The sequence below is a fragment of the Nesoenas mayeri genome, assembly GCF_963082525.1.
Source record: "Nesoenas mayeri genome assembly, chromosome: Z".
NCBI classification, from domain to species: Eukaryota; Metazoa; Chordata; class Aves; order Columbiformes; family Columbidae; genus Nesoenas; species Nesoenas mayeri.
This window is the reverse complement of record NC_137542.1, coordinates 23485749-23513186: the sequence shown is the minus strand read 5'-3', so window position 1 is coordinate 23513186 and position 27438 is coordinate 23485749. Positions and strand designations below refer to the sequence as shown.

General features: G+C 38.2%; 1 protein-coding gene across 1 annotated transcript; it reads left to right on the top strand.

Moving 5' to 3' along the window:
• Positions 1 to 46: 46 nt before the first annotated feature.
• Positions 47 to 26377, top strand: GDA (guanine deaminase; the record flags this gene model as incomplete). The annotated part of the gene is given in 15 exon segments (XM_080361938.1): positions 47 to 158; positions 161 to 306; positions 7130 to 7218; positions 8883 to 9054; positions 11623 to 11710; positions 13006 to 13111; positions 15908 to 15935; positions 17348 to 17455; positions 18493 to 18600; positions 20718 to 20815; positions 21619 to 21686; positions 22210 to 22356; positions 24030 to 24148; positions 25234 to 25261; positions 26307 to 26377. Coding segments are annotated over 15 exon segments (1488 nt in total).
• Between the last annotated feature and the right edge of the window lie 1061 nt (positions 26378 to 27438).

Below are 27438 nucleotides of genomic sequence, written 5' to 3'. Positions count from 1 at the left end.
CTGCCGAAACCACTCCCTGAAGAGAAAGTCACCAGGGGGTGGGGAAATGGTGACAGCTCCAGGAAGCCGCCGGCGGTACCGGGAGACACAGAGGGGGGACAGCCCGCTGGGTGGCAGCTCCCAGCCGCCTCCGTCACCACGAAGCGAGCCCCGCCGACGGCCGCCAGCCCACTCGCCGCCGCCATGGGCTCCCCGCAGCGCCTGCCGCTCGCCCACGTCTTCAGGGGGACCTTCGTGCACTCCAGCCCCGCCGCGCCCATGGAGATCCTCCACCGACACCTCCTTGGGGTGGACGAGAGCGGGACGGTGAGAACGGGAGGCGAGCGAAGGGGCGTTGCGGGGGTGGCCAGCCCAGGCGGCCAGGGGAGGCTTGGGGAGATGTTAGTGCCACCGTTCCGGTGCGATGGTCTCCACCTGTTGCGCTCACCCCCGGTGTCCCGCTGGCTCGGGGTGAAAATGACGCCTTTGGGTCCCGAGTGCCAGTCCGGGGGTGGTGAGGGACAGAGTCGCCTCCGCTGGTCTGTAGAGAGAAAGTGGAAAATTTTCTCACTCGAAGTACTCGGTGTCTGTCGGCAAAAGAGCCGCGAGGGAGGGATTTCGTGCTTGCAGGAGCTGGAGATAACTGGCATGACACGTTATCTCCTTGGGACGGGTCTTCAGGTAGCTTAACCCTGTTTTTGAAATGTGTTGAATATTTGCAAAACAGCAGCATGCTAGACCAGGGATTCTTTCAGATTATCTCAGGTTTATTTCAGTTTCACAATCAGTTTTTTCATTCTCTAACTATGAGAATTATTGTAAGCAGTTGCAGTGCATTTCCTGCACTCATGCACAGCCGTCTGAGTGAGGCTTTTTTTTCCTCTCAAGACAAGAAAAACCATGGCAATACCCATAAAGAGTTAAGAAGATGATGACGTTGGGCACATTAGTGGTACAAGCCGAGCTGAAAACAAGCATAGCATTTACTGATAATGCAGGATCGATTCTGGCAGGGAAGCTTATCATTCCCTTAACAATATCACAGGTGAAACTCAGTTTCACAGTGCCCGTTGTGTAGGTAGACTGCTAGTTTCATATAGACTCAATGACATATATAGGCACCCTATATACCACAGAAAAAGGTCATTTTCTTTCTTGAGGCTAAGTAACAGACTTCAGTGTGTCAGGCTTCAGTAGCATTTGAAATCTCTGCCAAGCACACTTTGAGCCCTTACAGTCTTTGTTTTCTCTGTTTGTAGGGCTCCATGAAGGCCTGTTTCAAGACAGCCCTCCTATAGCTCGTGAGAAGCCTGCTGCAAGGCGTAGCAAAGGCTATGAGAAGCTGTGTTTTTGATGCATGGGAGGGGAATAATAACTTACAAAACTATGTTTTGGCTGATGTCAACTAAAAACAATAGAGCTATATAAAAAAGGGGTTTGTTTGTGTAAATCAGGTGCAGGAGGCAGAGACTCATACTTCACTGTCAGCAAGTTTGCTGATGACACCAAGCTGGGAGAAGTGGCTGAGACCCCAGAAGTCTGTGCTGCCATCCAGCAGGACCTGGGCAGGCTGGAGAGTTGGGCAGGGAAAAAAATAATGAAATATAACAAAGGCAAGTGTAGAGTCTTGCATCTGGGCAAGAACAACCCCAGGTTCCAGTAGAAGTTGGGGAATGACCTATTAGAGAGCAGCGCAGGGGGAAGGGACTTGGAGGACCTGATGGGCAGCAGGGTGACTATGAGCCAGCACTGTGCCCTTGTGGCCAAGGAGGCCAATGGCATCCTGGGGTGTATTACAAGGGGGGTGGTTAGTAGGTCAAGAGAGGTTATCTTCCCCATCTACTCTGCCCCGGTAAGACCCCATCTGGAATATTGTGTCCAGTTCTGGGCCCCTCAGTTCAAGAAGGACAGGGAACTGGTGGAGAGAGTCCAGTGCAGGGCAACAAAGATGATTAAAGGAGTGGAGCATCTCCTTTATGAGGAAAGGCTGAGGGAGTTGGGTCACTTTAGTTTGGAGAAGAGGAGACTGAGGGGTGACCTTATTAATGTTTTTAAATATGTAAAGGGTGAGTGTCACGAAGATGGAGCCAGGCTCTTGTCGGTGACAACCAATGATAGGACAAGGGGCAATGGATACAAACTGGAACACAAGAGGTTCCACTTAAATATGAGAAGAAACTTCTTCAGAGTGAGGGTCACAGAGCACTGGAACAGGCTGCCCAGGGGCGTTGTGTAGTCTCCTGCTCTGGAGACATTCAAAACCCACCTGGACACATTCCTGTGTAACCTCATCTAGGTGTTCCTGCTCCAGTGGAGGGACTGGACTAGATGATCTTCCAATTCCTAACATTCTGTGATTCATCCCACCCTTTCTAATGACATTTTCCAGAAAAAAATCCCTACTCAGCATCCCTAGGAAATTAAGACCTTTACATTTTTTTCTTGAAAAATAGGTACTTTAGTAAAGTATACCTAGGGACTTGTGCTCTTAGTCACTCTCTTCACTTCTCCTAGTGAACAAGGATTCACTGGCTATTGTTTTCTTTGTGTAAATGTGTAAATTGGCACAATCCCATGCAGCTGTTAAAAAAAAAAAATCCAGTAAACACTTCTACCCAAAAATGAAATTCCCACTGACTACAGGAAAAAAGCCTTTGATTTTAGTGTGGTTTTTTTTTTTTAATATTAATAGAAATTCTTAGCATTTTACTATTACAGGGTCTGATACAGTGAGTTTTGGTACCCTTTATCCTAAGAACTTCCACTGGAATCACTGAAGACCTGACTTTTTGAGAAGGACATGGTGAAAATAGCTTCCTGTATTGTCCAAATTTACTCTTTATCACTCCCCAAAAAGCAAGTTTAGCTAAATAGTTATAATTCTTCTGTGTGATGTTGCTGACACCATGATGGGAAAATCTTGCATGTTCTGTGATGGAGTGAATAGATCGGCTTTTGTGAACAGCCAGGTCCTGTTCTCCGGTCCGAGTCCTGCCTGTCCTCCAAAGGATGGGAGCATGCAACCAGCTCCACAGAAACACGTGGGGATACTTGGCTGCTAAAGGCTTACAGACTAAGTGTTAGCTATCTCTGTTTTGCCTGTAGATGAAAAGGGAGCTTTAGCAACGAAAACACTGCTGTCACGTATGTAAACCCCAGTTATCGTTAAGGGAGAAAATAAGGACTCTGTTTAACTGAGTGGTTTGCAGAGCAGCGTGGGGCTGCTCTTGAGGAATGGCAAATAGAGTAGTATTACTCAGGGTAAAGAAAACAGGTGCAAAATATGAGTTATCATTGAAATGTTGGTGTAACTGACTTCAGTGAGCAGAATGTTAAATAAATAGAGCAAGTGTTCGTATTAGGCTAAAAGCTCCTGTTGAAGGCATGAAAAGCACAAGACTTGTGGAATAAGAGTTAACATTGGTAAGTACTGCCAAACTTGGGTATTTGGTTTAAGCCAGCTGGTATAAAAAGTGGCTTGTATTAGCTATACAAGGAAGAAGATACCGAGACAGTAATATCCATCTGGAGTTTGTTAATTAGCCTTTCTCAGCTGGTTGGGCTATTCGTTCAGGAGCTGAGTGTTGTAAGTGCTCGTGTCTCTCATCTACCCTCACATTCCAGTTTTGGGATCCAGGCAAGAAACAGACATCATGTCTTTAATTGCAAAACTCAGTTAAGCATTGTGGGAACAGGGAGGGAAGAGAAACAGGTAGGACGGAAAGACGGATGGACTTATGTTCATATATTAATTTCATAGCCAGAAACAAGGTAACATAGGAACTGTTGGATCAGAAAAAACAAAAACCAAAACCAACAAAACCAAACAACTGTGTTTCTTCAGCCAGTATCACTCACCTTCCCTCTCTTAACAGGAAAAATATTTTCACCATGGTGCTTGAGGGCTGTCAGAGCTTACTGCATCAGGGCTGATACATAGAGTACCAGCTATGCATTGATGGAGGAGCTTTGGGCATCTTTTGGAATAAAAAAGGCATCAGCTAGACACCAAGGTAGAGATGTCTCAGCTCCTCATCTTTGAATCCTTCAGTTCCATCACATGTGTGACACATCAGAACTAACTGAAGTGTTTGGGCACTGAGTTAGCAGCCATTGATCCTGCTCTTTGTGATATACCTTTCCCAAGCCCTGGTTATTGTCCCTTCTTTACAAGCTGAAGGTCTTAGTCTACCCAGTACACTTCCCTTGACTCTGTAGTGACTCTACAGTAGAGTTTTTTCTTGCATTTGCAGTGTTAAGATCTGGAACTAATTTAATGGGCAGGTGACCGGTGCACCAGGTTGGTAACCTTGAATGTGCAAGCAAATACTCAAGCAAATATCCAAGCCTGGGACCTCAAAGACCTTAAAGCATGCAGTGTTAGAAAAGTGGCCAAACTAATTTCATCCTAAAGCAAGTGGGAACATCTCTTGAGTCACCAAGGAATTCTGTTGAGACGTTTGTTTGAGAAGAGTATAGATATCTTACTCATTCATCCATAACCATGAGGTTCACCAAGGCTAAGTTCAGGGTCCTGCACTTGAGTCGCAACAACCCCAGGCAGCGCTACAGGCTCAGGGAACAGTGGCTGGAAAGTGCCTGGAAGAAAAGGACCTGGGGGTGTTCATTGACAGCCAGCTGAATATGAGCCAGCAGTGTGCCCAAATGGCCAAAAAGGCCAACAGCATCCTGGCTTGTATCAGGCCATCAGGAAAGAAGTGATTGTGCCACCATACTCAGCATTGGTGAGGCCTCATCTTGAATCCTGTGTTTGGTTTTGAGCCCTCACTACAAGAAAGACATTGAGGTGCTGGAGAGAGTTGAGAGGAGGTGACAAAGCTGGTGAGGGGCCTGGAGCACAAGTCTGATGAGGAGCGGCTGAGGGAATTGGGGCTGTTTATTCTGGAGAAAAAGAGGCTGAGGGGAGACCTTATCGCTGTCTATAACTACCTGAAAGGAGATTGCAGCATGGAGGGTGTTGGTCTCTTCTCCCAAGTAGCAAGTGACAGGACAAGAGGAAATGGCCTCAAGTTGCACCAAGGGAGATTTAGATTAGATACTAGGAAAAATTTCTTCCCAGAAAGGGTTGTGAAGCACTAGAACAGACTTCTCAGGGAAGTGGTTGAGTCACCATCCCTGAAGGTGTTTAAAAGACATATAGATGAGGTTCTTAGGGACTTGGTTTAGTGCTAGAGTTAGGTTATGGTTGTACCTGGTGATCTTAAGGGTCCCTTCCAACCAAAATGATTCTATGATTCTATGACAACAATTGACCAGGTGTCAGGTTTAGCATTGGTTTTGTTTGTCCAGCTCCCTTTAAACATATTTTCATCTTTCTTCCATGAATGGAATTTTGTTGATCTACACCCTAAGAGTATATAATAGCCACTTCTTTACCATGGCAACGCCTGTTTCCAGAATTTGCCATCTGGTGTTTCTTGTTTCTCTCTCTCTTTTTACTTTTTTTTTTTTTTTTTCCTCAGCAGCTCTAACATTACTCATTCTGCATCCATTTTGACTTCAGCATCTAAATGACACTTTTTTAATTGCTCATCAGAAATTTCAGTAGGTCTGTATTCTAAGCCCGCTGCAGATATATAGGTAATTAAGCTGGCTGAGGAGTCCAAATATTCCTCTTTAGAGGGAGAGAGATGGTGCTTTTTGTGAAGTATTAAGGGACATTATTCTTGCAATTTTTGCTAGTGTAGTATTTATCTATTTGTCGTGATTTTAATATCTTTTTTTTCCTGACTAAAATTTTAAAACATCTGCTTTTTAAACAATGTTAAATCATACAAGCCATAGGTGCCTTTAAAGGCTAGGCAGCCAAAATCTTCTTGTCTACAGTTTAGCAGTCTTTGCTTATTTTTCTCCATAGAAAAAATAGAAAAAGCAAGAGGTGATGCCATACACACAAAAAACCAGGCGTGCAAATGACTGCTAAACAGTGCTCTTTTGGTCCTCTTGATCTCCCTCCTAAGTTCTTTCCTATTGCCTTTTTACAGCTATTTGATCTTGTCTTTACATGTTTTTTTAATTGCTGCCTTAGAAACTGCTGTCATGAGGGTGATACAGGCCCTCAGCGTGGGAATCTTCACAGGAGGAGAAGGACACTGATAGCAACAAGATTACTCCCTTGAATTTAGAGGAATAAGCTTTTATACCAAAGGGGTTAGAAGACCGTGAGGTGGTTTCTGGCAGAAGCTGTGGTTAGTCAAGAGCTGCTCAAAGCCCAGGACAGACAGACTGGGGCGATGGCAGGGTCCCTCTGCTCTGTCAGGTGTCATGGAAACTTCCATCCTGGAGCTTGCAGCAGGCACTGCAGTTCCTAGACTCTCCCCATGCTCCTTGTTTCTTGAAGAGTTGTCATGCCTAGTATTGCCAGACCAGAGAATTAAAGAGTTGAGAATTCAGCTGCCAAGAGTCATGTTGTAGATTAAAATACCATGAAATTTAAAAATTAACAGAAATTGTGCTAAAATTTGGCTTGGCAGCAGAAACTCAGCAGCAATAGAGTCGATGTCATCTAGGATTCAAATGGAGAGTTAGGCTCCATATTGCAGGTTTTTTTCCCCAACAAACAAAGACCTTAGGCAAGCTTTTAGTCTTTTCTGGAAACTGAAAAGATGTTCTGCATTTTTTCTCTCAATTTCTTTCTTCTTCCCAGGCACTTAAAAAATACAAAGAAACCAAAACCCCAACAATTAATGACATGAGCAGAAAATCAGAAAATACTTAGCTCAGTGCCAGTCAGTCCTAGGCAAAGCAATTAATTTAACCCCTCCGGTTTTGCATACTGTAATTGCATTCCCATAAGGCCATTGCACACCTCCACAATGAATGACCTTACTGCTGGCATGGTGGCATGTTACAGAAATTGTAGTGAACACTAGAGCCTGTGAGGTTCTGCCTGTGTATTACTTGAGATGACTTGTTTTCTTAGAAGCAATGAGATGGGTGTGGTAATTCACAGAACTGTGACTAGGTATTTCAAAATCATGCTTGATAATCAGGAAGAACAAGTATTAATATTTCAATGCAAACCTCTCACCTTTGTCAAATTCTTTTAAGATATGACTTGTTTTGCCTTTATGTAAAACTGATGAGAGAGACAGATTTAAAGTACCTAACTATGATTTCTTTCTTTTAGATTGTGTTTTTGGAACAAACTGATCAGCAAGAGCAACTGGCTAAGAAGTGGGGATTCAAAACGTCTGACATAAGAGAACTGAGTAACAAGTATGTGTTTTGTTTAGGTTACTTTCAGCAAATACAGTTTATTCTCCAAGTGAAGTAATGTGAGTTTCAGTGAATGGATTTAAGCAGGGACCACATTAAATCCAGTCTCATGGGCAAAACTTCCTTTCAGCTCTGTGAGAGCTCTTAACCCAAGAGCTACCTGCATACTGGATTTGGAGGGTGCATGATCTGTGTGCTTTTTGCATTCCTTGGTTTGGGACTGCGGCAATGGCTGAATTGTGCTGGCTGATTTACACTGCACAGAACAATATGCTGTACTTGGCTTTCATACATGACCTCTTCTGTACCTGCAGAAGTAAATGACGTTCTTTCTTGAGATTGCATTTTATATTTTATATTTATATTTTGTCAGCAGTGGGCCTAACTAGCTCAAAACGCTGGAATAAGTAACGTAGGTAACACTAACACTGCAATTTAATTGCTTGGGCTTTGACATGCTCCCTAATAAAACTTATAAAATTAGAAGATTTAGACCTTCTAAACACAGAACCTTGGATTTCTAAAGGTACTACAGGTAGAGCATTTCTTTTGTTTTCAGCTAGTGAAATCCCCCACCTTCCTGGTGAAGTAGTTTTGGATTGCACCTACTATGCTTTGCATGCAGTAGCACAACTGTAAATGATTTGTGGCTTAGAATCTAGTGCTGCAGCATGGTTTTAGCACTCATTTGTTAAAAAGTCTGTGTGCTTTGTTGGAAGGCTAATCATATGAGTCATAAGAGTTTTTCTTCACTTGAAATAGCCTGGGGAAAATGGAAGGTTCTGGGAATATTGATCAGATTGAGAAAGATCTTTCAGTATTTCTAGCATGTAGGAAAACAGGACGAAGGGGAATAATGAAGAGGTGAAATCACTGTTCATTCAGTAGTGAGGGAGAATGGAAGAGGAGTGAGAGAAATTTTATACTGCATGGAGTTCCAGCACAAACTAAAATAATTATACAACTTCTCGGTGCTGTGGATATATTAATCCCTGTTATTGCATGAACACTGTATGACATCAAACAATATTACAGTTCCATCATAACAATGCCTTTCTTGTCAAGATATCAAGCAGGTTTTTTTTTTAACCAGTGTCTGTGTCTGCATTTATAGACACAATGACTGTTCTTACATTAGCCTTTCAAATTAATTGATTGCATATATACATACACACATATAAAATGTAGAGGAAAACTGGGATGTAGAAAGTTGCAGCTTTGTACATCTAATGGACTGACAGCTAGAGGCATTCCAAATATTTCCATGCTAGGAAGCAGTACTGTGCCCGAATCTTCTCATTTTCAGGTGGGTTCTACACTGAAGTAATTTTAGTTATTACAAAGTTGGTTTGGCTTTATTTGTTGGTATTTAGTCTGGGTAAATATCCAAGATAGTTGGATTTTTCAGGCTCCTATATTGTTCTTTTCTCAGTTAGCTATTTATGTCTGTGTAAAAGTTATCATTCAGCTGCTTCATATTGTAAAAGGAGTATGAGTAGAAGTATAGTAGGAGTTGACAGGCTGATGCTGAAAGAGGAAAGTTAATATGTGCTTGCTGTTTGCTCTGGTGGATTTTACTCAAACATATGGCTTAAAGCAAAACTACTTACTGTAGAAAAAAATGTGACATCTTAAACTATTATAATTTTCTTTTTTTTACCTAGTGAATTCTTCATGCCAGGAATGGTTGATACACACATTCATGCCCCTCAGTATTCATTTACTGGTACGAGAGTAGATCTACCTCTTTTGCAGTGGTTGACTACCTACACTTTCCCAACAGAAGCCAAATACAAAGACAGTGATTTTGCAGAAGAAGTGTACACCAGAGTTGTTGTAAGTACTGCAAATGTCATTTAACTACTTGATGACATTCATATTTGTGAAATACATGTATGTTTTCAGAAGGTCAGCAGAAGTAGTAAAGCATGTTTTAAACTAATGAAAACCAGATAAAACTAACGGTACAGCCACAGTTCTAATTGCCAGCTGAGATTGTCCCCTTCTAGTTCCAGCCTTGTTCTGTTGTTGCTGGTAAGACAATTCGATCTCATGGTTAACAACCCACTTGTTTATCATCTTTTTTAATATCCGAGTATGATGACCAACATTTAAGAGTACTCTCAGAGCTAGTATAGTCAGCAGGTACTGACAGCCTCAATGAAGAAATAATCAAGCATAATTAAAAACAAAAAAAAAAAAAGAAAAAACATCAGAAGATGTTTGCTTTATTGCACAAACAGTCTGTGTTATGAAAATATCTTCTGCAAAGACTGCATGAAAAAGAAAATGCTTCTCACAGACAACAAATCTGGGGTGTTTTGCAGTAATTAAGGAAGACATTTCTACAGCTGATGTTCTTGTAGCAGGAATATCTTTCACTGCAGGGTCTTTGCATGAAATGTGACAATGGTGTTGTGGCAGAGAGAGAGGCTGTGTTTGACCTAGACTGGTTCTGTAAAATATTAAGCCTTTAAAGTCAAATTCCACTTGATGAACAATAAGCAGCTAGGTCATCTTGCAGAGTAATTATTCTGTCCTATAACTGAAATGCATCCTTTAATATGTGGACTGAAATATCTTAAACAGATTAAATGATTTGACCAGCATAAGTTGCCTTGCATTTGTCTGATACTGTGACAACGTGTTATCAAAATAATAACATAGTGACTCTGAAATAAATAGTTCTGCTGTCCTTGTGACACAAATTAGAAAAAAAAATACTTTCTGCCATCTGTCATAACAAAAACATGTAGGAGCAGTTTGGTCATAAAATCTAGTGACAGGCACGCATAACTTCAGCTACATAAAACATAAAGATGATCTCACCCTCTAGCTGTGTGCCTCAACATACTGTCTCCATCAGTTTAGATTGGGTGACAACAGCACAGATATAGTTCTCCTTGTGCAAGGTGTTTAATAGCATCAACTGGAAAAGAACTGCCAGTGAGAGACAGAAGTTTGTTGTGGGAGCATCAACACAATTGTTAGGCTGTATGTATCAAACAGGACAAGGTCAGGAGAACATCTTCAGCCTCAAATGCTACAGAATACCCATTCCTCTTCAGTGTTTGGTGCAGCTGATAATCTTCAACTGTTAGAAACAGGACTAAATTTGCAGGGAACAGATATTGTTTCATATGCATCTTTAAACTTTTGGAATTGTAATGAAATCATAATGATTTTCTTCAAAAGGAAATTCTGTTTCCAATAAACACTTTCTGCACTTGGTAAAAGAAAGAAAGTAGGTGAAATTTGCCAGTTTTTACCTGGAACCTTGTCTGGTCTTTCAAATTTCAGGCAAGCCAGTTCTTCATGCTGATGTTTTGGGAACAAAATGTTTTTAGATTTCATTTATCAATGATGTTAGGAATCCAGAAATAGAGAATTTGGTGTTTTAAAAGCTAAGAAAGACAAAGCTAGTTTGTCTCAGTAATGACGTTGTTTTTGAGACTAATTTTAGGAACGCTTAAAGACATTTTCTTAATTATTGGCTTCAATTTGAATACAGTATGAAAAAAACAGAGCTTGGCTTCATGTTTGTCAAATAATTAGCTCTAGACATTTCCAAAAGTTGCATTGGATATCTTACCTTCTGTCTCATTAAAACAAAAAAATCTTGAACTACATTGTAGCCAAAATCCAAAAATGTACTTTAAACTTGTATGTTGCATGGTTAGTCAACATAGTATGCATTAGTACCAAGATCAAGTGAAGCTATAAATTTTGTCATAACTTGAAGTAACTTTAAATGGTTCTTCATTTGATGTTATGTCCTTCAAAAGTAATACGAACAGGTATGCACCACCCTCTCCTTTCGGATGGTATAATTAAATAAATAATTTAATTGCACTCTGAGCAGTTGTTCTCAGTTTCCTTTTACCTTAGAGTTTTTTACTTTCTATTCAGGGATAGCAAAGGTTTTTTATACATGAAAGCCTGGCTGTTTTTCCCAGCCACATCAGGTGGACAAATGAAACTCACTACTTTTTTGCAAAAGCCTTGCTTTGCTAGCATTAGATAAGCAGTGCTTCACTGTGAAAATTGGAGAACCTTTCAAAACTAGGAAATAACATAAATATATATGTATTTCTAAATATAATTCAAGTTAGACACAAGTCAGAATTTATTTCCAGTTTGAGTGAAGGAAATATAGACTGATTTCTGTGGCTTTATCCATTGTTAAAATCCTGTATGAATTTAGAAAAGGAAATTTTAAATTTTTAACACTCAGACTTAAAAAAGCTATTATGAAATTAAAAACCTATATTTTTCCTTCCCACTTTACTATACACTTTCACAATAACTAAATGTACTCGCAGTTTGAAATCAGACTGCCTGTTCTGCACTTTGGCAGCTTAGCTATTTTTTTTCCAGACAGTAAAAACTGGTTTCTTTTTACAGAGACGAACCCTAAAGAATGGCACGACTACAGCTTGCTACTTTGCAACAATTTACACAGATACTTCTCTTCTTCTGGCTGAAATTATAGGTAAGACTAACAGAGTCTTGAAGGATGTTGTGGAGACGGTGTTAGTTGAAGGAAACAGAGCCTGGAAGTGTTATGCTAGGTAGGGTTCTGTCTTTCTATTAATCTGGTTTTTGATTCGTTGTATCTGTTGTACTATGTCCCCAGAATCCACCCTAGTTATACTTGTTCCCTTACCCACCTCTTTCCTACAGTTATGTTCTGCTAGTCTCTTCATTCCCAAATCAGCTACTGGATGAGCCTGAATTAGGTCTGCTGAAGTTATCCTCCATCTGCAGGTCTCTGCTTTTTCCAGCTTTTTGCTGTTTGAGGATTAAAGGGCTGAATGACAAGAGGTGCGGTCGGTACATTAATTTCGTCATGTTCTGAAGTTTCAGTTGAGAACCAACATCAAAAATCTCCACACACTCCCTCCAAAATCCGAACAGTGGGGCTTGCGTCAGTATCTTATCCCTCCTTTCTGTTCACCATTACAAGAGCCTGCTGTTGGAAAGCGATGTGATTCTGGCAGGATTTCTCAAGGCTCAGCCAGCTCCTAAAGCACAGTAATTTAATGGGGATCTCAGTTTCCATTAAAAATTCCCTAGGCTTTCTGATTTTGTAGGAAAACCCAAAACTTTGAAGCCATTGTGTTTAACATCTCAGACAGTAAAAAAATGCAAAAGATGTCTTATGAGGAAACACATTTAAAAGCTTAGGATTTAATATTATCTACATTCCTTTTAAGACTTACACACGAGTTCTGAGTCCTAGCAACAATAAATCTCAATAAATATTTCTCTAGAAATAGCTCTGGTAATTTTCTCCATCCAACATGAGAAGCATTTTGGAACCTGATTACTTTCTCTTAAGGAGAGGCAGTTTGCTGAGATCGTTATACTTTTTCTCAGCTCAGGGTAATAATCTACTACAGTTACTGTACTTTGATACTTGTGTTTCTTGTGCTCTACCTCACAGCAGTCTTCTTCATGTGCTACCATGTGAATTCTGGTTATGGTTAAACTACAGTAATCTAGTCCTCAATTATAACTTTTATAAAGTTGGGTACTAATGTGGAAGAGAAGAACTCATATTCTAATGTTGGGTTTTGTTTGTTTGTTTGTTTTTTCTCTTTCCCTTTTAGCCTTGAAAGTCACATCAGTGGTTCCAAATTAAAGCTAAGAAAAGAGCATAAATTCCGGCCATCTGAAGTGAAGCTGGCTGGGGTGTAAATTGCTATTTTGATTTCAGTACAGGCTTTGATAGCAGTTTTTGATAACCATTGATTCTGAGTTTTATATTCTTATGCATCTCAACAGATAAATTTGGTCAACGAGCATTTGTTGGAAAAGTCTGCATGGATATGAATGACAGTGTGCCACAATACAAAGAGATTACTGCTGAGTCTGTCCACGAGACAGAAAGGTAAGGTGATTAAGTTGAGGGCGCAACCTTTAGAAAGAAGACTTTTTCATACATCTGAAAAGTGAATGTGAAACTAACTAAGAACTTACAGGTGTAAATTTATTAAGAATAGGTTTTTTTTCTTCCAACAATATTGTTTCCTACATTTATGGCAATTTCTGTGTACCCAGTTTCTGCACAGCCCAAGCATTTTCTCTCTAGCTCTGGCAAGGAAAGGAAGAAGCTGCAGCACTAGGGCTTGGAGAGGATATGTGTATGTTGTTGTCTGTTTTCTGCTTTCTCTTTTCCCTTCACAGCTCTGCCTGTGGAGGTGATGTGACCTGTCAGGGTGGTGTGACAATTGTTTCCTTCACCACTATTAACTTCTGAGCTAGTTCCTTCCCCCATTTAGGATAAAGCTTTATTCAAGTTGTAGGAGTCAGCTTTCATATACCCCATTTCAAACATACTGTGGTTCTCCTCTGCTACAGCATAGCACTGGTGAAGTCACTCCAACTTGCAGCTGAGTGAAGGAGAATCAATCACGGCAATGTACTTGATGGAGGGGACTCAAGGGGAGAGCATGTCAGGCTGCTGTCTTAGCTTTCCCTTGTCTTCTGCATCCATGCTCAGAAAGTGCTTAAGCAGACATACAGCTTTTCTCATGGGATTGTTTATTTACTTGTATAAATGTTTCAAATATCATGCCAAAAAATACCAAAGAGTAATATAAACATTTTATGGAACTTGCATGAAGTTGCTACCTTATTTTTGCAAATCATGCTAGAAGAATGCCAGTAAAAGTTAGAAATGATCAGGGACTCTAATGATGTTTATGTTTACATGTATTTTTAAAACATGTAGTGTAAGTTGTTTGTTCTCTACTACCATCTGTTTTCCTTCACATAAATCCCCAGTTTTCATAACACAGGGTGAGTTCTGCTGAATGGGCCTGAATGTGCCAGAACTTCCAGTTCCGATATTTTTCAAAGCTTTAGAACTATCTAAATATCTTTATTTTAAATACCTATCTTGTGCCTCCAACTCCTGTTTCATGTGATTGTGTTAATAACAAATGTGTGCCTGCTTTGGATAAGAGCTGTGTGCTTGTCAGCATGGATCAGGAACACTTACCTCATCAGGCCTGAATCTCAGCCATACAATAGCAGAGGGATGAAAAAGCTCTTATTTTAAGAATGCAATAATTTTTTTAAACAAACAAACAAAAACCAACTCTCCCCAACCACAACAAAACTAAGAAAGGTGTCACACTGTCAGAAAATGTATTACACTGATTTCAGTTCTTTACAGTTAACCTATGGAAGTAGTTATGTTGTGTGCATGGAAAGAATATAAAATTTCCAAGTGCTTCATATATTAAGTCTAAATTCCAGTTAAGAATTTGAATCTACCCTTCTTCTGCAAAGAAAATGGAACAAAAAGTTAGTAAACTGAAATCTAGACTATGTTGTATGCTACTAATAGTTGTAGTCACCTGGAAAGAAGAGGACTTGTGCTCAGATCTGTTCTGCTACAGAAGACAGTAGTTTGAACCTGAGCTTCTTTCCTTATGGAGAAGTACATAAGCCAAAAAGGCATAAGCTGTTTTGAGCAAGGTATTTCAGTTTTGAAACAGTGCTGACGCTGTTCAAAGGATGTGACAAAGAAAGAAAACAGCTATCTGGAGGTTTTGGATTATCGCCTGAGAGTTATACTTGTGTAACAGTTTCTGCTCCAGTGAATATTTTATTATATCAGGTGAATCAATAAGAGGGGAGACAGACAGATGACACCTAATTTACATTGCATTATGTCTCGCAAAGGTAGATAATGGTGAGCTCAAACTCCTTTGGTCATTGCAGAAGTTCAGCTTAGATCTCTCACTTCCAGGTGATGATCTAGCACCAGCTTCCGTGTTGTGAATCTAGCCTCCAGCATTATTTTATTTTCCATCTGAAGATGGAAATTTGATGAAATTTTGATGAAATCTGATTTGATGTTTCTTGCGACCAAAACAATGGCTTTTTCTGAATATAAACTGTGACACAAAAATTCACAGAGGTCCTGTCCAGAACCCATCTCACACTGGCTTTCAGAAATTCTTTGCAGGAAATGTGCATATGAGTTTTCAAAGAATTTCTTCCTTGCAAAGTCAGAAGTAGTTTTATTTGCTTACCTGCATTATTCATATTGAATGCTTGAGGTTTTTTATAGAGTTCCCTGAGGTAGTTTCTTTTATTAAACAAAGTAAGTAAATCTATACTGTATTTTCCATGAGGTAGACAATCTATACACTAACATGAATACAAGCATTTCCAGGAAATCAAGGGTCCTTTGATTGAATGAGGTATGCAACTACTGTAAGTGATGTATGAAATACTGCAGTATCTTTTAAAAATAGGACTTTAAATAATAGATTATATTTAATGCTGTAATTTGAATTAATGGATGGACAAATACAAGCTTTTTTTTTCCTCTAATGTTGCAGCTGTAGTTTAAAATGATGTTTTCAATGAAGCTAATGTAATATGTATTGGGTTTTCAGGGAGAACTCCAAGCAATTACTGTGGGTGTAACATTAATTATTGCAAATGAAAAAAAATCTGCATATTCAGGGTCAAATTCACAACTAGCATAGATTTGTGTAACTATCCCAACTCCATTGTGTTGCTTTTTAAAAATTTCATCTGAGAATCTGGCCCAACTTTCTGTGAAAAGCTATGCTTAATAGAGTATCTAAGTAAATATTTTCTGTATTTTTCATAATTCCTAACACAGATGACAAATTTATAACATATTTTTTCTATGCTTTTTCAGGTTTGTTAAAGAACTACTGGAAAAGAAAGTAAGTAGAGTTCTCCTTTGTATTCACTTCTGTATTCAGAAAATGCTGTGTTAATATATGAAATAGTTAGTCCGGCTGACAAACTCTGTTGGCTTAGTGACAAATGAATAAATATACATCTTTCTGTGTAGCAGCCAGATACCATCAGTCTGAAAAATGTTCTGTTGGCCATGTTGTTGAGAAATGGTCTTGGAGCAGACTAAGTTCAGTTTTGTGTGATCATGGCACAGCAGAATGATGTTCTGTGTGTGTTCTCTATTGACTTTAAAATATTTGGCTTCCTAGAAATGACAGTTTTCTGTGAAAGACAAGTGGAAGTCGGTCAATCACTCTCTGGTATATAAATGGACCAGTAAAAGAAGTCCTCACCAGCATAAATGAGTGCTTTTACAGTACAATTACTCATCCATTACCAAATTATTATTTTTGGTCAGCACATGTCTTCAAGTGCATTTGTAAAGAAATTCAGGTTTACATTCCTGAGGAAAAATTAAGATTTACGCTCCAATATGATGAGCAGGGCTGCTTTTCTTATCACCATTTTATTTCCAATGGCTTTATTTTTTTGACATTTGTATCTCAAAATATTCAAAAAGCAGATGCCTAGAATTTAATACCTAAATCACATGTATTAGTAGAGTAAATTGGCTAATCTGCAGAAGTCCTGACCTCCTTGTATCTGCGAGATGGTATAAGTGACTGCAAACCAAGTTATTGTATACTGTCTTCCAGTGATGCCACATGCACAGATATTGCCTGTGACTGAAAGCAGAGTTTAAATGCCCTACTCTATTTTTTAATAAAAATTCAATCCAGAGGAGCAAGGTGTAAAGTAAACATCTGTAGCTCTAGTCTTGGTGTCTTCCCTGCTGTTTCCTACTGTATAGGATATCTAGCGATACTACTGATACTTCTATCCAGGGAATACAGGGACAGCTTGTTGCTGTCATGAGTGGAGAAGATTAACAAGAAAAAGGCTTTGGTTTTACAGAACTCTGCAGTTTTGCATCATTATATATTTGATATTCACATAAGTGGGACTTGGAAAAGGTCTGGTCATTAATGTGACTTATTTCTCCTAATGCATATTGGACTATCAGCAAATATGAAAAAGCATCTAGTGCTTCTCCTGAAGTCTAGTAAACTCAGTAACTTGATGAAAGAGTTCTAATGAAAATAACTTATTTACTAAGATTCATTAAAGCTGTTTTCAGAAAAAAACCTGATTATTTGTGTGGTGAAATTTCTAATAAAAATGAGGAAATGACTATACGGCTTAATTTGTGTTGACAAAGATGGAGTAAGCAAGAAGCAATGGAGAGAAGATGTAATGGTTGAGTAAATGCTTTTCTTAATTATGCTTGCTGATATATAGATGGAGAAGCCCAATCATGTCTTTTTAATATTTTCAGTATCCAAGAGTACAACCTGTAATAACCCCCCGCTTTGGTCCTTCCTGCACAGAAGATTTGCTGTGTGCACTTGGTGATTTAGCACAGGCTCATGATCTCCTTGTGCAGGTAAGCTCTGAGAGCTCTGTATACAAGTTCAATAGTTTGGATAGACAGCATACAGACCAGTAGTTTTCATAATTTCAGCAAAACACTTAATCCACATTCATACCTGGGAGCCTATCTTTTAAATTCCTCTGAAATTATTAATGGCACTCTGCAAGAGCACTGTGACCTGCCAGGAAATGAGAAGGCTCATAGCTGGAAGGAAGCGCAATTCAACAAGCCCCAGCGCATGGTCACTAGGAGACCAACACGCAGTATTGTAGGTTAGAGCAGCCCTTGGATTGCTAAAAGTTGCTTTCCCTAGCCCAAGGCTGTTACATCTGTCTCTGCTTTCTGCTGCTTCTGTACAGAGCAGATTTCAGTTGTTAAAAGAATTACTCATCTTCGTCTCTTATTTACCATTGTTAACATAGCTGTAGGATTTCCAGTGTCATGACGTGTGTATTTAAAGCAGAAATATTTTAAAGCTTACAGGTCTGTTGAAAATTCAAGGTGTTACCTTTTTGGTTACACAGTTCTAAACATATACTGTTTAAAGCTATCCTACATTAGGAATACGTTGCCATTAAGAAGTGGACATTTTGAAAAGATATTCTCTAGTGGGAGTATGGGAGGAGCCATATTTTATTTGAGACCAGCCCATCTGAGGATAAAGGTAGCAACCACCTGTATGTTGCCCTGATCCCAGAGTCTACTCTGTGGTAGGCTGGTTCTCTCTTCTACCTCACATTCATATGTGTTATTTATTATTTTAATGTTTGCCAGACACCAAATGCACCATTATGTCACCAAGCTAATGGGATGGACCATCTAAGCCAACCATCTCATACCACTTTTAAAGGAACAAATGAAGCTATTCTTTTGTGTCCCAGAGACTTCTCTGATGAAAAGAGAAACCCTAGGACTAGATCTAACTATAGGCTTTCATAAATGCTAGTTTCTATCTTTATATGTTTAACACCAATAGGTTGCTCAAAATGTTGTGATGTCAGTTTGAATCCTATTTAAAGCACTTATTGCTATATATTTTCTTATTGCAGAGTCACATAAGTGAGAATGAAGAAGAAGTCAAACTTGTGGAGAACATGTTTCCTGCCTACCAAAATTACACTGAATTGTATGATAAAAACAAGCTGCTTACTAGCAAGGTAACTGCATAAAAACCTCCATAGCCTAGCTTAGATTTATCCCTGTAGAGAACTTGATGGTTATCTTTAGTTATGTGAAAAGTTTGCATTATTTTGTCAAGGTCAGTGACATCTGGATGAAAGCAAATAGGTTTTTTATTCTCTGTTGCACAGGTGTTGGTCAAGTTATTGGAACTTTAAAGAAGCCAAACTTTTCCTAAGCATTGAGAGGAAATGAGTGATAAAAGTATTTTATGCTCCATGATCCATTTTCCAAGGGTTCCAAAGAGAATTGAGGCAGTGGGATCAGAAGGAGGCTAGGTAAAGCTGCTGTTTTAGGAGCTGGTAATTCTTTGGCAGTAATCCAGTGTTCTTACACACTGTTTTTGCCTCAAGATTTGTTCTATGGTGTTATGGTAGGATCAACTTCATTTTTTGGCAGTTTCCTCCAGAAAAGCTGCTTGTCCTGTTTTGTTCTTTGTGTGAACCTCACATACAGACAGGTACACTTTAATGTTCCAGCTCTCCAAAAGCACTCTCATCTCATCAGCTGATTTTACCAAGTATTGAGAGGCATAGTTGCCTGAAGAGATGAAGTTCATTAAAGCTTTTTGCGGATGTGTTAAATACAAGATATTCTGATACCAGCCCACACACCAAGTACAGGTTGGAGCAACAGGCCACAATTTGTTAGGTAGTCGTGATCCCATGCAAGGGTGAATATGAACAGCCTAACTACAGTCAGAATGCTTAAACATCAGTCAAACTGATTTGAAATTTTAGGAGAAAGTTTTCAGAGGCACAAGGGGCAGCTGGGAACTCCTTGGGAATTAGCTACTGAACTCCCATTTCTGCCTTTGAAAATGTTCCCCCAGTAAATTACTTATTTACAGTCATTTTTACCTGATAAATCAATATAGACTACTTAGCTATGCACACAGTATTAGCTTTTGTTGTCTTGCACAGTCCTATGTGCTCTGATTTGTTGTATCAGTGTACTAGAGAGAATACTAGTGCTCCAAAAACATTAGCCTTAATTCTATCAGACTTTTATATGCACAGCACTGAAAATGGTCACTGAAAATCAGTGTTACTGCTGCCTTTTGCTCCCAGGATCCTTGTTATTTGAGGCAGCATTCTACTAAAGACAAGCATAACAAAACAGAGGACATTCCCCTCTCCCCAGCCACCAAAACTAAGACACCGTATTATTTTTTTTTTTAATGTTTTGAAAGTAAGATTTTCAGACATGTGGCTGAAATATTTCCTTCTTTTTTTTTTTTAAAAAAGCACATATCAGCAGAGATATGGTTCAACAGGTACCATATGCATGTCCTTGACTTAAGATGTGGCTATTCTCACTGCAGTTTTAGTTGCATTTGAAATTTATGAGTAGAGATTGCAATGGTACAGTGCTAATAGGAGATGCTCAGTGAAAACAGTCCCTGTGCTTTTCTCACTTTTATCAGCACATTGCAAGGCCTAACAGAGCTCTTGTTCTTCTCTTTGAATGGACATTTGGCATATGGAATAATTCAAAGTAGATTTGTCTGGAGTTATTTGGTTTATGTCCAGTTAAATAATAGTATTCTATACTTCTATGTTTTGCCTATACTGCTTGTGAACTCACTTTTGAAGTCAGCTGTGTAGGTCAAGAAAGGTCAGTAGTCAGTTGCATAACAATTAGATTATTTAAATTAAAGCATATTCCAGATGATATATATCTATCTGGTGCAGACCTCAGGAGAGACAATGGGAAAAATGGCAAGAATACATACATCTTCCATTGTATTTGGTGTACTCCTAGTCCCAGTACTTAATCTCTGTGTTAGCTACAAAGTACAAATCATAAGGCTACAGAGCTAAGGCAACTGGGGAATTCTTGCTTTTGTTCCTTGCAGCTCTCAGGTCACAGCAGTCACTACAAGAGTCAACAGCCTATCTTCTTAAAATAATAAATGAAGAAAGTTAATGAGAGATTCTCCCCTGTTGATTTCAAGAGCTTCATTCAAGAAGTTCATTAATTTCCCTTGATAGTAACAGGTGTCCTTTTGGCTATTAAAAGCAGTGCAGCAAAAATCACAGGCACTGAAGTAAATGCAATATCGAGTAAAATGGGTGATTCTGTTTTTCTTTAGACGGTGATGGCTCATGCTTGTTATCTTTCTGAAGAAGAGCTGAAACTTTTTAGTCTTCGTGGAGCTGCTATTTCACATTGCCCCAATTCTAATTTTTCGTAAGTTAAAAAAATAAAAAACAAGGAAAAAAAAAAAGCATACAATTAAATAAAGCTGCTATTCACATAGTACCTGAGTCTAGCCTACAGTTACAGGGCGATTTATATGATTCCCCATTCTGCCAGAAGTGACACATCAAATTCAGCATGACCATTCATGCTTCACTTTTGTGTGGTATGCTCTGGACTAATTTGTGATATTTCAGCATAGTCATATACTTGTATTTATATATAAATATGTATAAATTTATTTTTTTAAACTTTATTTCTTTTGACTTTTTTATCAATGACATATTCAGGCCATCTCACATCCCCCCAAATATACATATGTTTTTGGGAAATGGCAATGGGCTATACAGTCTTCTTTCTATTAAGCAGAAATACAATACTGTATGGTATCCAGCCAGTATGCTGTGCTAAATGTTAACAGTCAGTTTTTTCCTTTAACATAAACAATATCTTGTTTGTGATGACTTACTGGAGCTCCTTAAATGACCTCCCATCTCCTGGAATATACTTTAGAAAAAATTTGGATTTTTTCAGAGGAATACTGAGAGCTCATTTTCAACAAATAACTATAAAATTGTGTTTTATTAACTAAAAAAAAAAAAAAAAGGCCTTTATTTTTAGTAATCAAACCCCATCTTTCAGATGTATGAACACAAATTCTCCATCTCAGTTTAATAAGCCAGATCTGTTGCACTCATTCTGAGAGCATTTGTCATGAAACGGTTCTGCAGTGCCTCTCTTCCTGAGCTTCCTCTGCGTGTATCACACATAACACATGTATTATTCCAATCCAGGTTGCGCACTGGCGTCTTAAATGTGAAAAAGGTCCTGAAACACAATGTGAAGCTTGGCCTTGGCACAGGTTAGTAGTTTGCTGTAAAAATGATTTCTTTTGGAAACCATTGGGAGATTAAAAAATATTTCTACTTGTTCATATTTAAAAGTCAGCATGTCTCCAACTTACAGACCTGTTTTGTGGTTGGGTTTTTGTTTGTTTGTTTGTTTGTTTGTTTGGTTTGCTTGTTTTTTTGTTCTTTAATTACTTCTAGAGTACTGAATTCTAGAGTACTGAAATCTATAACTGGTCCAAACGTGTTTGGAAAAAAACCCAAGAATAAATGAAGAAAGTTTTGTTACTGTTGTAAAAGTAATCAGGTCTTGAACAACAGGTTTTCAGGTTTCTGTTATTCTGAGTTGTGTTCTATTTACCTGACTTTGTATGTGAGAGCACCTTTATTAGGAATTATACATTGAGACTTTGCTTAGCTGTAAACTTTCCATGTTTACCCCATCTGCTACTTCATAACATTTAACTAAAGCTCATATAAATTTAACCCAGAGATTTATTCACAAAAGCTTGCTTCTAAGAATCTGATCCCTTCTAGATGTTGCTGGTGGATATTCAGCTTCTATGCTTGATGCCATCAGGAAAACAATGATAGCATCTAATAGCCTTGAGATCAATAAAGTGAATGAAACAGGACTAACTCTTGAAGAAGCTTTTCAACTAGCCACTCTAGGAGGAAGCCAAGGTAAGAAGACATTTATTTAGGATGTACACAGAGAGCTACAGCTCTTTTTAGATGTTATGTCTCCTTGTCTTTAAAAGGTGGCTGAATTCACAGATTTTCTAGTGCTAGAGTGAAGTCTAAAATGATATCTGCTGGGCAGAGATATCCTTCAGTTTGTCGTGCCCATACAAGGCTCATTAGAGAAGAGCATTCATATTGTTGTTGAGAGTTTAATAATAGAATATGAATGATTTTTCAGGGTTGTACATTTTCTTTGCAAAAATCCTCAGATTTATTTATCGATAGTGCTTGTATATTTATCTCATCAATTGGAAAGACAGCTTTCTCAGCAACCAACACCTAGAAGGAAAAGCTGTGCAATTACTATAAAATTGTACATCCTGTTTGTCATCAGTTTGTGATTTTGTTTCTGCTTTTTGAGCTCTCAGTGAGGCAGCTTTCTAGCGTCTTTCCAGCAAATCAAAACTTCATGCAGATCAGTCAGTCCTCAGTCAGAGAAAAGCATGAAGTTTAAATAGGATGTGCATTGTGGTTGTTTAAGACACAGTTCCATCTACAAAATGTAGTCATATGGTGTATCTGTTATTCACTGATGTGCTTTGTCATGAATGATATGAACATTCTGATTTGCACAATTAGCAAAATTTTAGTGGAACTTGCATTATTGAGTAGAGAGCAAATCCACACATAAGTAAAAAATTATTACTGCATCAATAAGCAGAAATGAACGCATTACCTGCTACGGTCTTTCCCATGTAACATTTTTGTGGTTGTCAGAAAACGCCTTTGGTAGTTATTAATGAAAGTTTGAAAGATGTAATTAAAATATCATCAAAAGGGTCTACTTGAGACTGTATTGGAATTTCTGGAGGGTGTTATGGGGAAACAGAGAAAACAGAAAATGGACAGGGGACAAAAACAGAGATTTTTTTTTTTCCCATAATATATACTGTTCTCATCAAGGGTGAAAATAAATTAGCTGAGATATGGAAAAGAAAACTTCTAAAAATCTTGAACTCATGTCTGGTTTCCCTTCCTGGCTACTCCTGCGCTTGTTTTATCGGGGTTCTTAGGTTTGCTTAGTAATGTATTTGTTTTATGTATTGATCTTGAGCTGTACGATCCTTACTGAGTCACTTTCAAGAATAAAATATAAATTACTTGTACAATCTTCCAGTAGCCTGGAGAAGTATGGTTTGCAGAAATTTAAATGAGCAATTCTTTGTTGCAATGATTTGGTTTGCTGAGACTCCTGAACACATATCACCCTCTTGTGTTTAATCTTAAAATTGCATTCTGCTCACAAGCCTGAAGGAATATGCGACTGATTTAGTTAAAACTGGTAGGCAGTCAAAAAAATTTCCCCATTTAGAGGAGTTTAAACATCTTTAATGTATTGTGAAGTTATGTTCGAATTGTTTTTTGGATTTCTTTCACCATTCACAGAGGCACTTCAGAAATTCACCAAGATATACATGTTTTTAGGGAGAAGTTGTTCAAGAACTCAGATGGTAACCTATTCACTGTTCAATTTGCTTTCGTGTTTTCCCTTGTAATCATATAAAGTCTTGTATTTTTTGTTATGAACATCTCAAGTAAGTTTTCAGGTGCTTCCACATGGTGGAAAGAGGCTTGTGTTGAAGACCTGTTTGTGAGCTTATTTTCTTAATCAGCTCTAGGACTAGACGACGTGATTGGAAACTTTGAGGTCGGGAAAGAATTTGATGCACTGCTAATCAACACAAAGGCTTCAGACAGCCCTTTTGACTTGTTCTCTGCTGATAATTTTGAGGTAATCAGAACTGAATTAATGATCAAAAAATGTGGAAATGATGTGGAGAAGGTCTGTGATATAGGCAGAATAAGTCTCTTTAGAGTTACTCCAGTAACATGAATCAGGTGTACGACACCGCTGCTGTCTGTATTTCAACCAAAAGATTCAGGAGTAGGGATTTTTTCAGAATCTTGCTGTCCTCAGTGACAGTCCCGTATCTCCATGAGCAAAAATGCATGTTACACTTTTTTAATGCATGTTTTATTAGCCCAAGCAGGCAATTAGAGTTACCTATCTGAAGTGAGAAATGGCAGCCAAGAAAAAGCAATTTAGTTTTAATTAATACTTTGAGTTTAAGCTCAAAAATGACAGCCTGCTCCTAGATAAAGGCTGTACTCCTATTGCAAATTTAAGCAAAAACTCAAGACAGCTTTTCTGAGTTGAAAGCACAGTTTTCATGCAAACATATAAGCAGTATTGGCATTATACAATGGGCACACCTTCTCATACAAAAAACTTTTATGATTAAGAAAGGAAATGAACAACAGTTACTTGAATCTACTGATGTGACCAGACTCTATTGCCATCTCTATTCTGAATGTCACCATTTACTTAGAAATGTGGGCAAAAGTGGTGACATAATTGTTCCTTAATCTGTTTCAGCCTCAGTGATCTCGATTAGATTAAATTCATTAATTGTAAAATCTTTTTCCCTAATTCAAATAGTTCTGGGGGAAAAAAATCCAGTTTAAGTCTTAAATTTTAGCTATCAGTTCTTAGGACTTTAAAAATGTTTATTGTTTTGTCTCATTTTTCAATAACTAAATGAATTTGAGAACTCTAAAAAATAGGAAGGGGAAGCATTGTGTTTTATGCATATATTTGTTTATACTGTCAGACTTGTGCAGTATTTTCTTCCTGGTACATACAGCCTCCTTACTGAAAGTAATTCATGAGAAAACATGCAAATTAAATTTCAGTTTTACTGTTAGTAGGAATATTCAGGAAAAGTATTTTTATCAATTCTTTCAAGCTTCTTATAAGTGTAATCCGGGATAGTAGATACGGCTGGCTGAATTTGGTTCTCTCCCGTTTTTTTACAGGACGCTCTCCAGAAGTTCCTGTATCTAGGTATGTTCCGATTCTGATCCCACGTAAAATTATCTTCTTGTTTGAAACATCAAAAATTGTCAAAATTATTGTGGAGGCTAAGAATAAATGTATTTATAAATAATTAAATATATACTAATATAAATTAATTAAAATATTTATTTACATTTAATATAAAATTAAAGGTCTTTATTTGTTAATATTTATTTACATTAAATATATATTTATTTACATTTGTTTATAAATGCTGAGTAAGAATTAAGTGGTTTAACTTTCGTTCCTTGGTACACAGTTAAACAGTCAGTTTAACATGACCACATGCACCAAGTTTGTCCAGTGTATTGCCACACATAACTTTATCTACAATATGAGCTAAATTATAGAGTAAGTAACACTGATATGCTAACCACCAGCTCAGAACCAGTTCAGCCCAGAAGGACTTTTGCAGGCGATTTGCCGTTGTGTTTTTTTCATTCCCAAACAAACAAACAAAAAAAGTGGTCTTTAAGCCAAACAAAACCCAAAGCAAACAATCCAATCTCTCTAAGAGAATAGATATTCTTGGTAGGCCATCATCTGGACCAAAGCTGTGCTGCCCGTTATGTTGCTATGTCAATGTAACTGGTGTTCTGGCCACTTTTGGGTCACTCTGCCATTAGGCTTTTGCCTTTTTGAGAAGCTGTCTGAGGCAATCCAGCTTTACTGCTGCCTGGTACCTGAGTTAGTACAACTATGGCAGGTGCAACTATGTGCAACTATGAGTTTTCTGTGCAGATATATAATATTTTCAGGGTTTGGATGTACTAAGCATATAGAAATCCCATTACACCATTGCAGCAGTGGGATCCTGTGTTTATTTAGCCAAAAAAAACATGGGTAGTTTCAAAATCCACTGATCTTTTTGGAAGTCCTGACTATCTCTCTCCAAATAAACTCCCTCAGTCCTAGAAATGGTCCCTGCAAATGATGTATTCCAAAACTGATTTTTGTGAATTGCACAATTTTCTTTAATTACATCAGTGCATAGATTTATATGCAAATCTCTGTTTTGACTATGTTGTTTCAGGTGACGATCGGAATATTTCTGAAGTGTATGTGGCTGGAAAGCAAGTGGTTCCTTTTTCAAGTTCAGTATAAATTCATTTCCTTTTTGCAAATGCTCTGCTGATCTTTCTGCATCTGATTTGGAAAAGATTGGTTAAACACAGTGCCTGATCATCAGGAATGACACATAATTTTTGTTTCATGTTTCAAAATTTGCAAACATTGGAAATTTTCTTAGATATTTCTAAAATTACTTTACCAGAATTGTCACGGTTCTAGAGGAAATTAATATTTAAATTTATCTGTAAACATCATGTGTGTGCATTGATAAGGGATTTGGTAAATACCTTAGTTAAATAGGACGCCTGCTGTTCCTTTTAATAATAGTGTAGGAAGTATTACGAAGAGTAATGAGACTCTCATTGTCTGTAATGCATCTGAGTTTAAAGAAAGCCAGTGCTAGTAAATTGATTTTTGAAGATAATTAATAACAGGGCAGAATGCAATTTCCATAATATTATCACCAAGTATGGAACAATTCTTGACATTTTGAGGCATTTAGAACATTTTTCAGTTTTCTTTATGTGCTTTTTTAAAAGTAATTATCTCATTTAAAACATTTTTTTTTTAAGAGAAATTACAGAAGAAGTGTGTATTTATGAATAAATAAGGGTCCTTTTTATCAAAGAGTTCAGATATGTTGTTCGCAGTCAGACAGAAGAGAACTGGTGGAAGAACCAAATAAAAAATGTGGCATTAGTCAGAGGGAGGTGGGCTGGGAGAGTGGAAAGGCTGCATCATTCCATGATGTTGACAGCTGAAACTGCATTTCTGCAGATTTTCCATCTAAGTCTAGATCTTCCACCAGTTCCCTACCCACTGCATTGAATTACCTTCAGCTGAACCACAGCTGAATGGATCTTGTGTTAAATCAGAAGCAGGCACTAAGATATCTCAGTGGGCTACTTGATGGCAAAAAAATGAAGAGGATTTTCTGGACTAGAGGCACTACTTCATCTAGGTCAGCCTCCTGCAGAACCTTCCCAAGCTTGTTGGCTCCTGACTGCTCAGACAGGATGATATGATGTCCCTTCTCCTTTCTCTAAGGGAAGTGAGTAGGTTTAAAAAAATCCAAGAGAAATGGGCTATTTCTG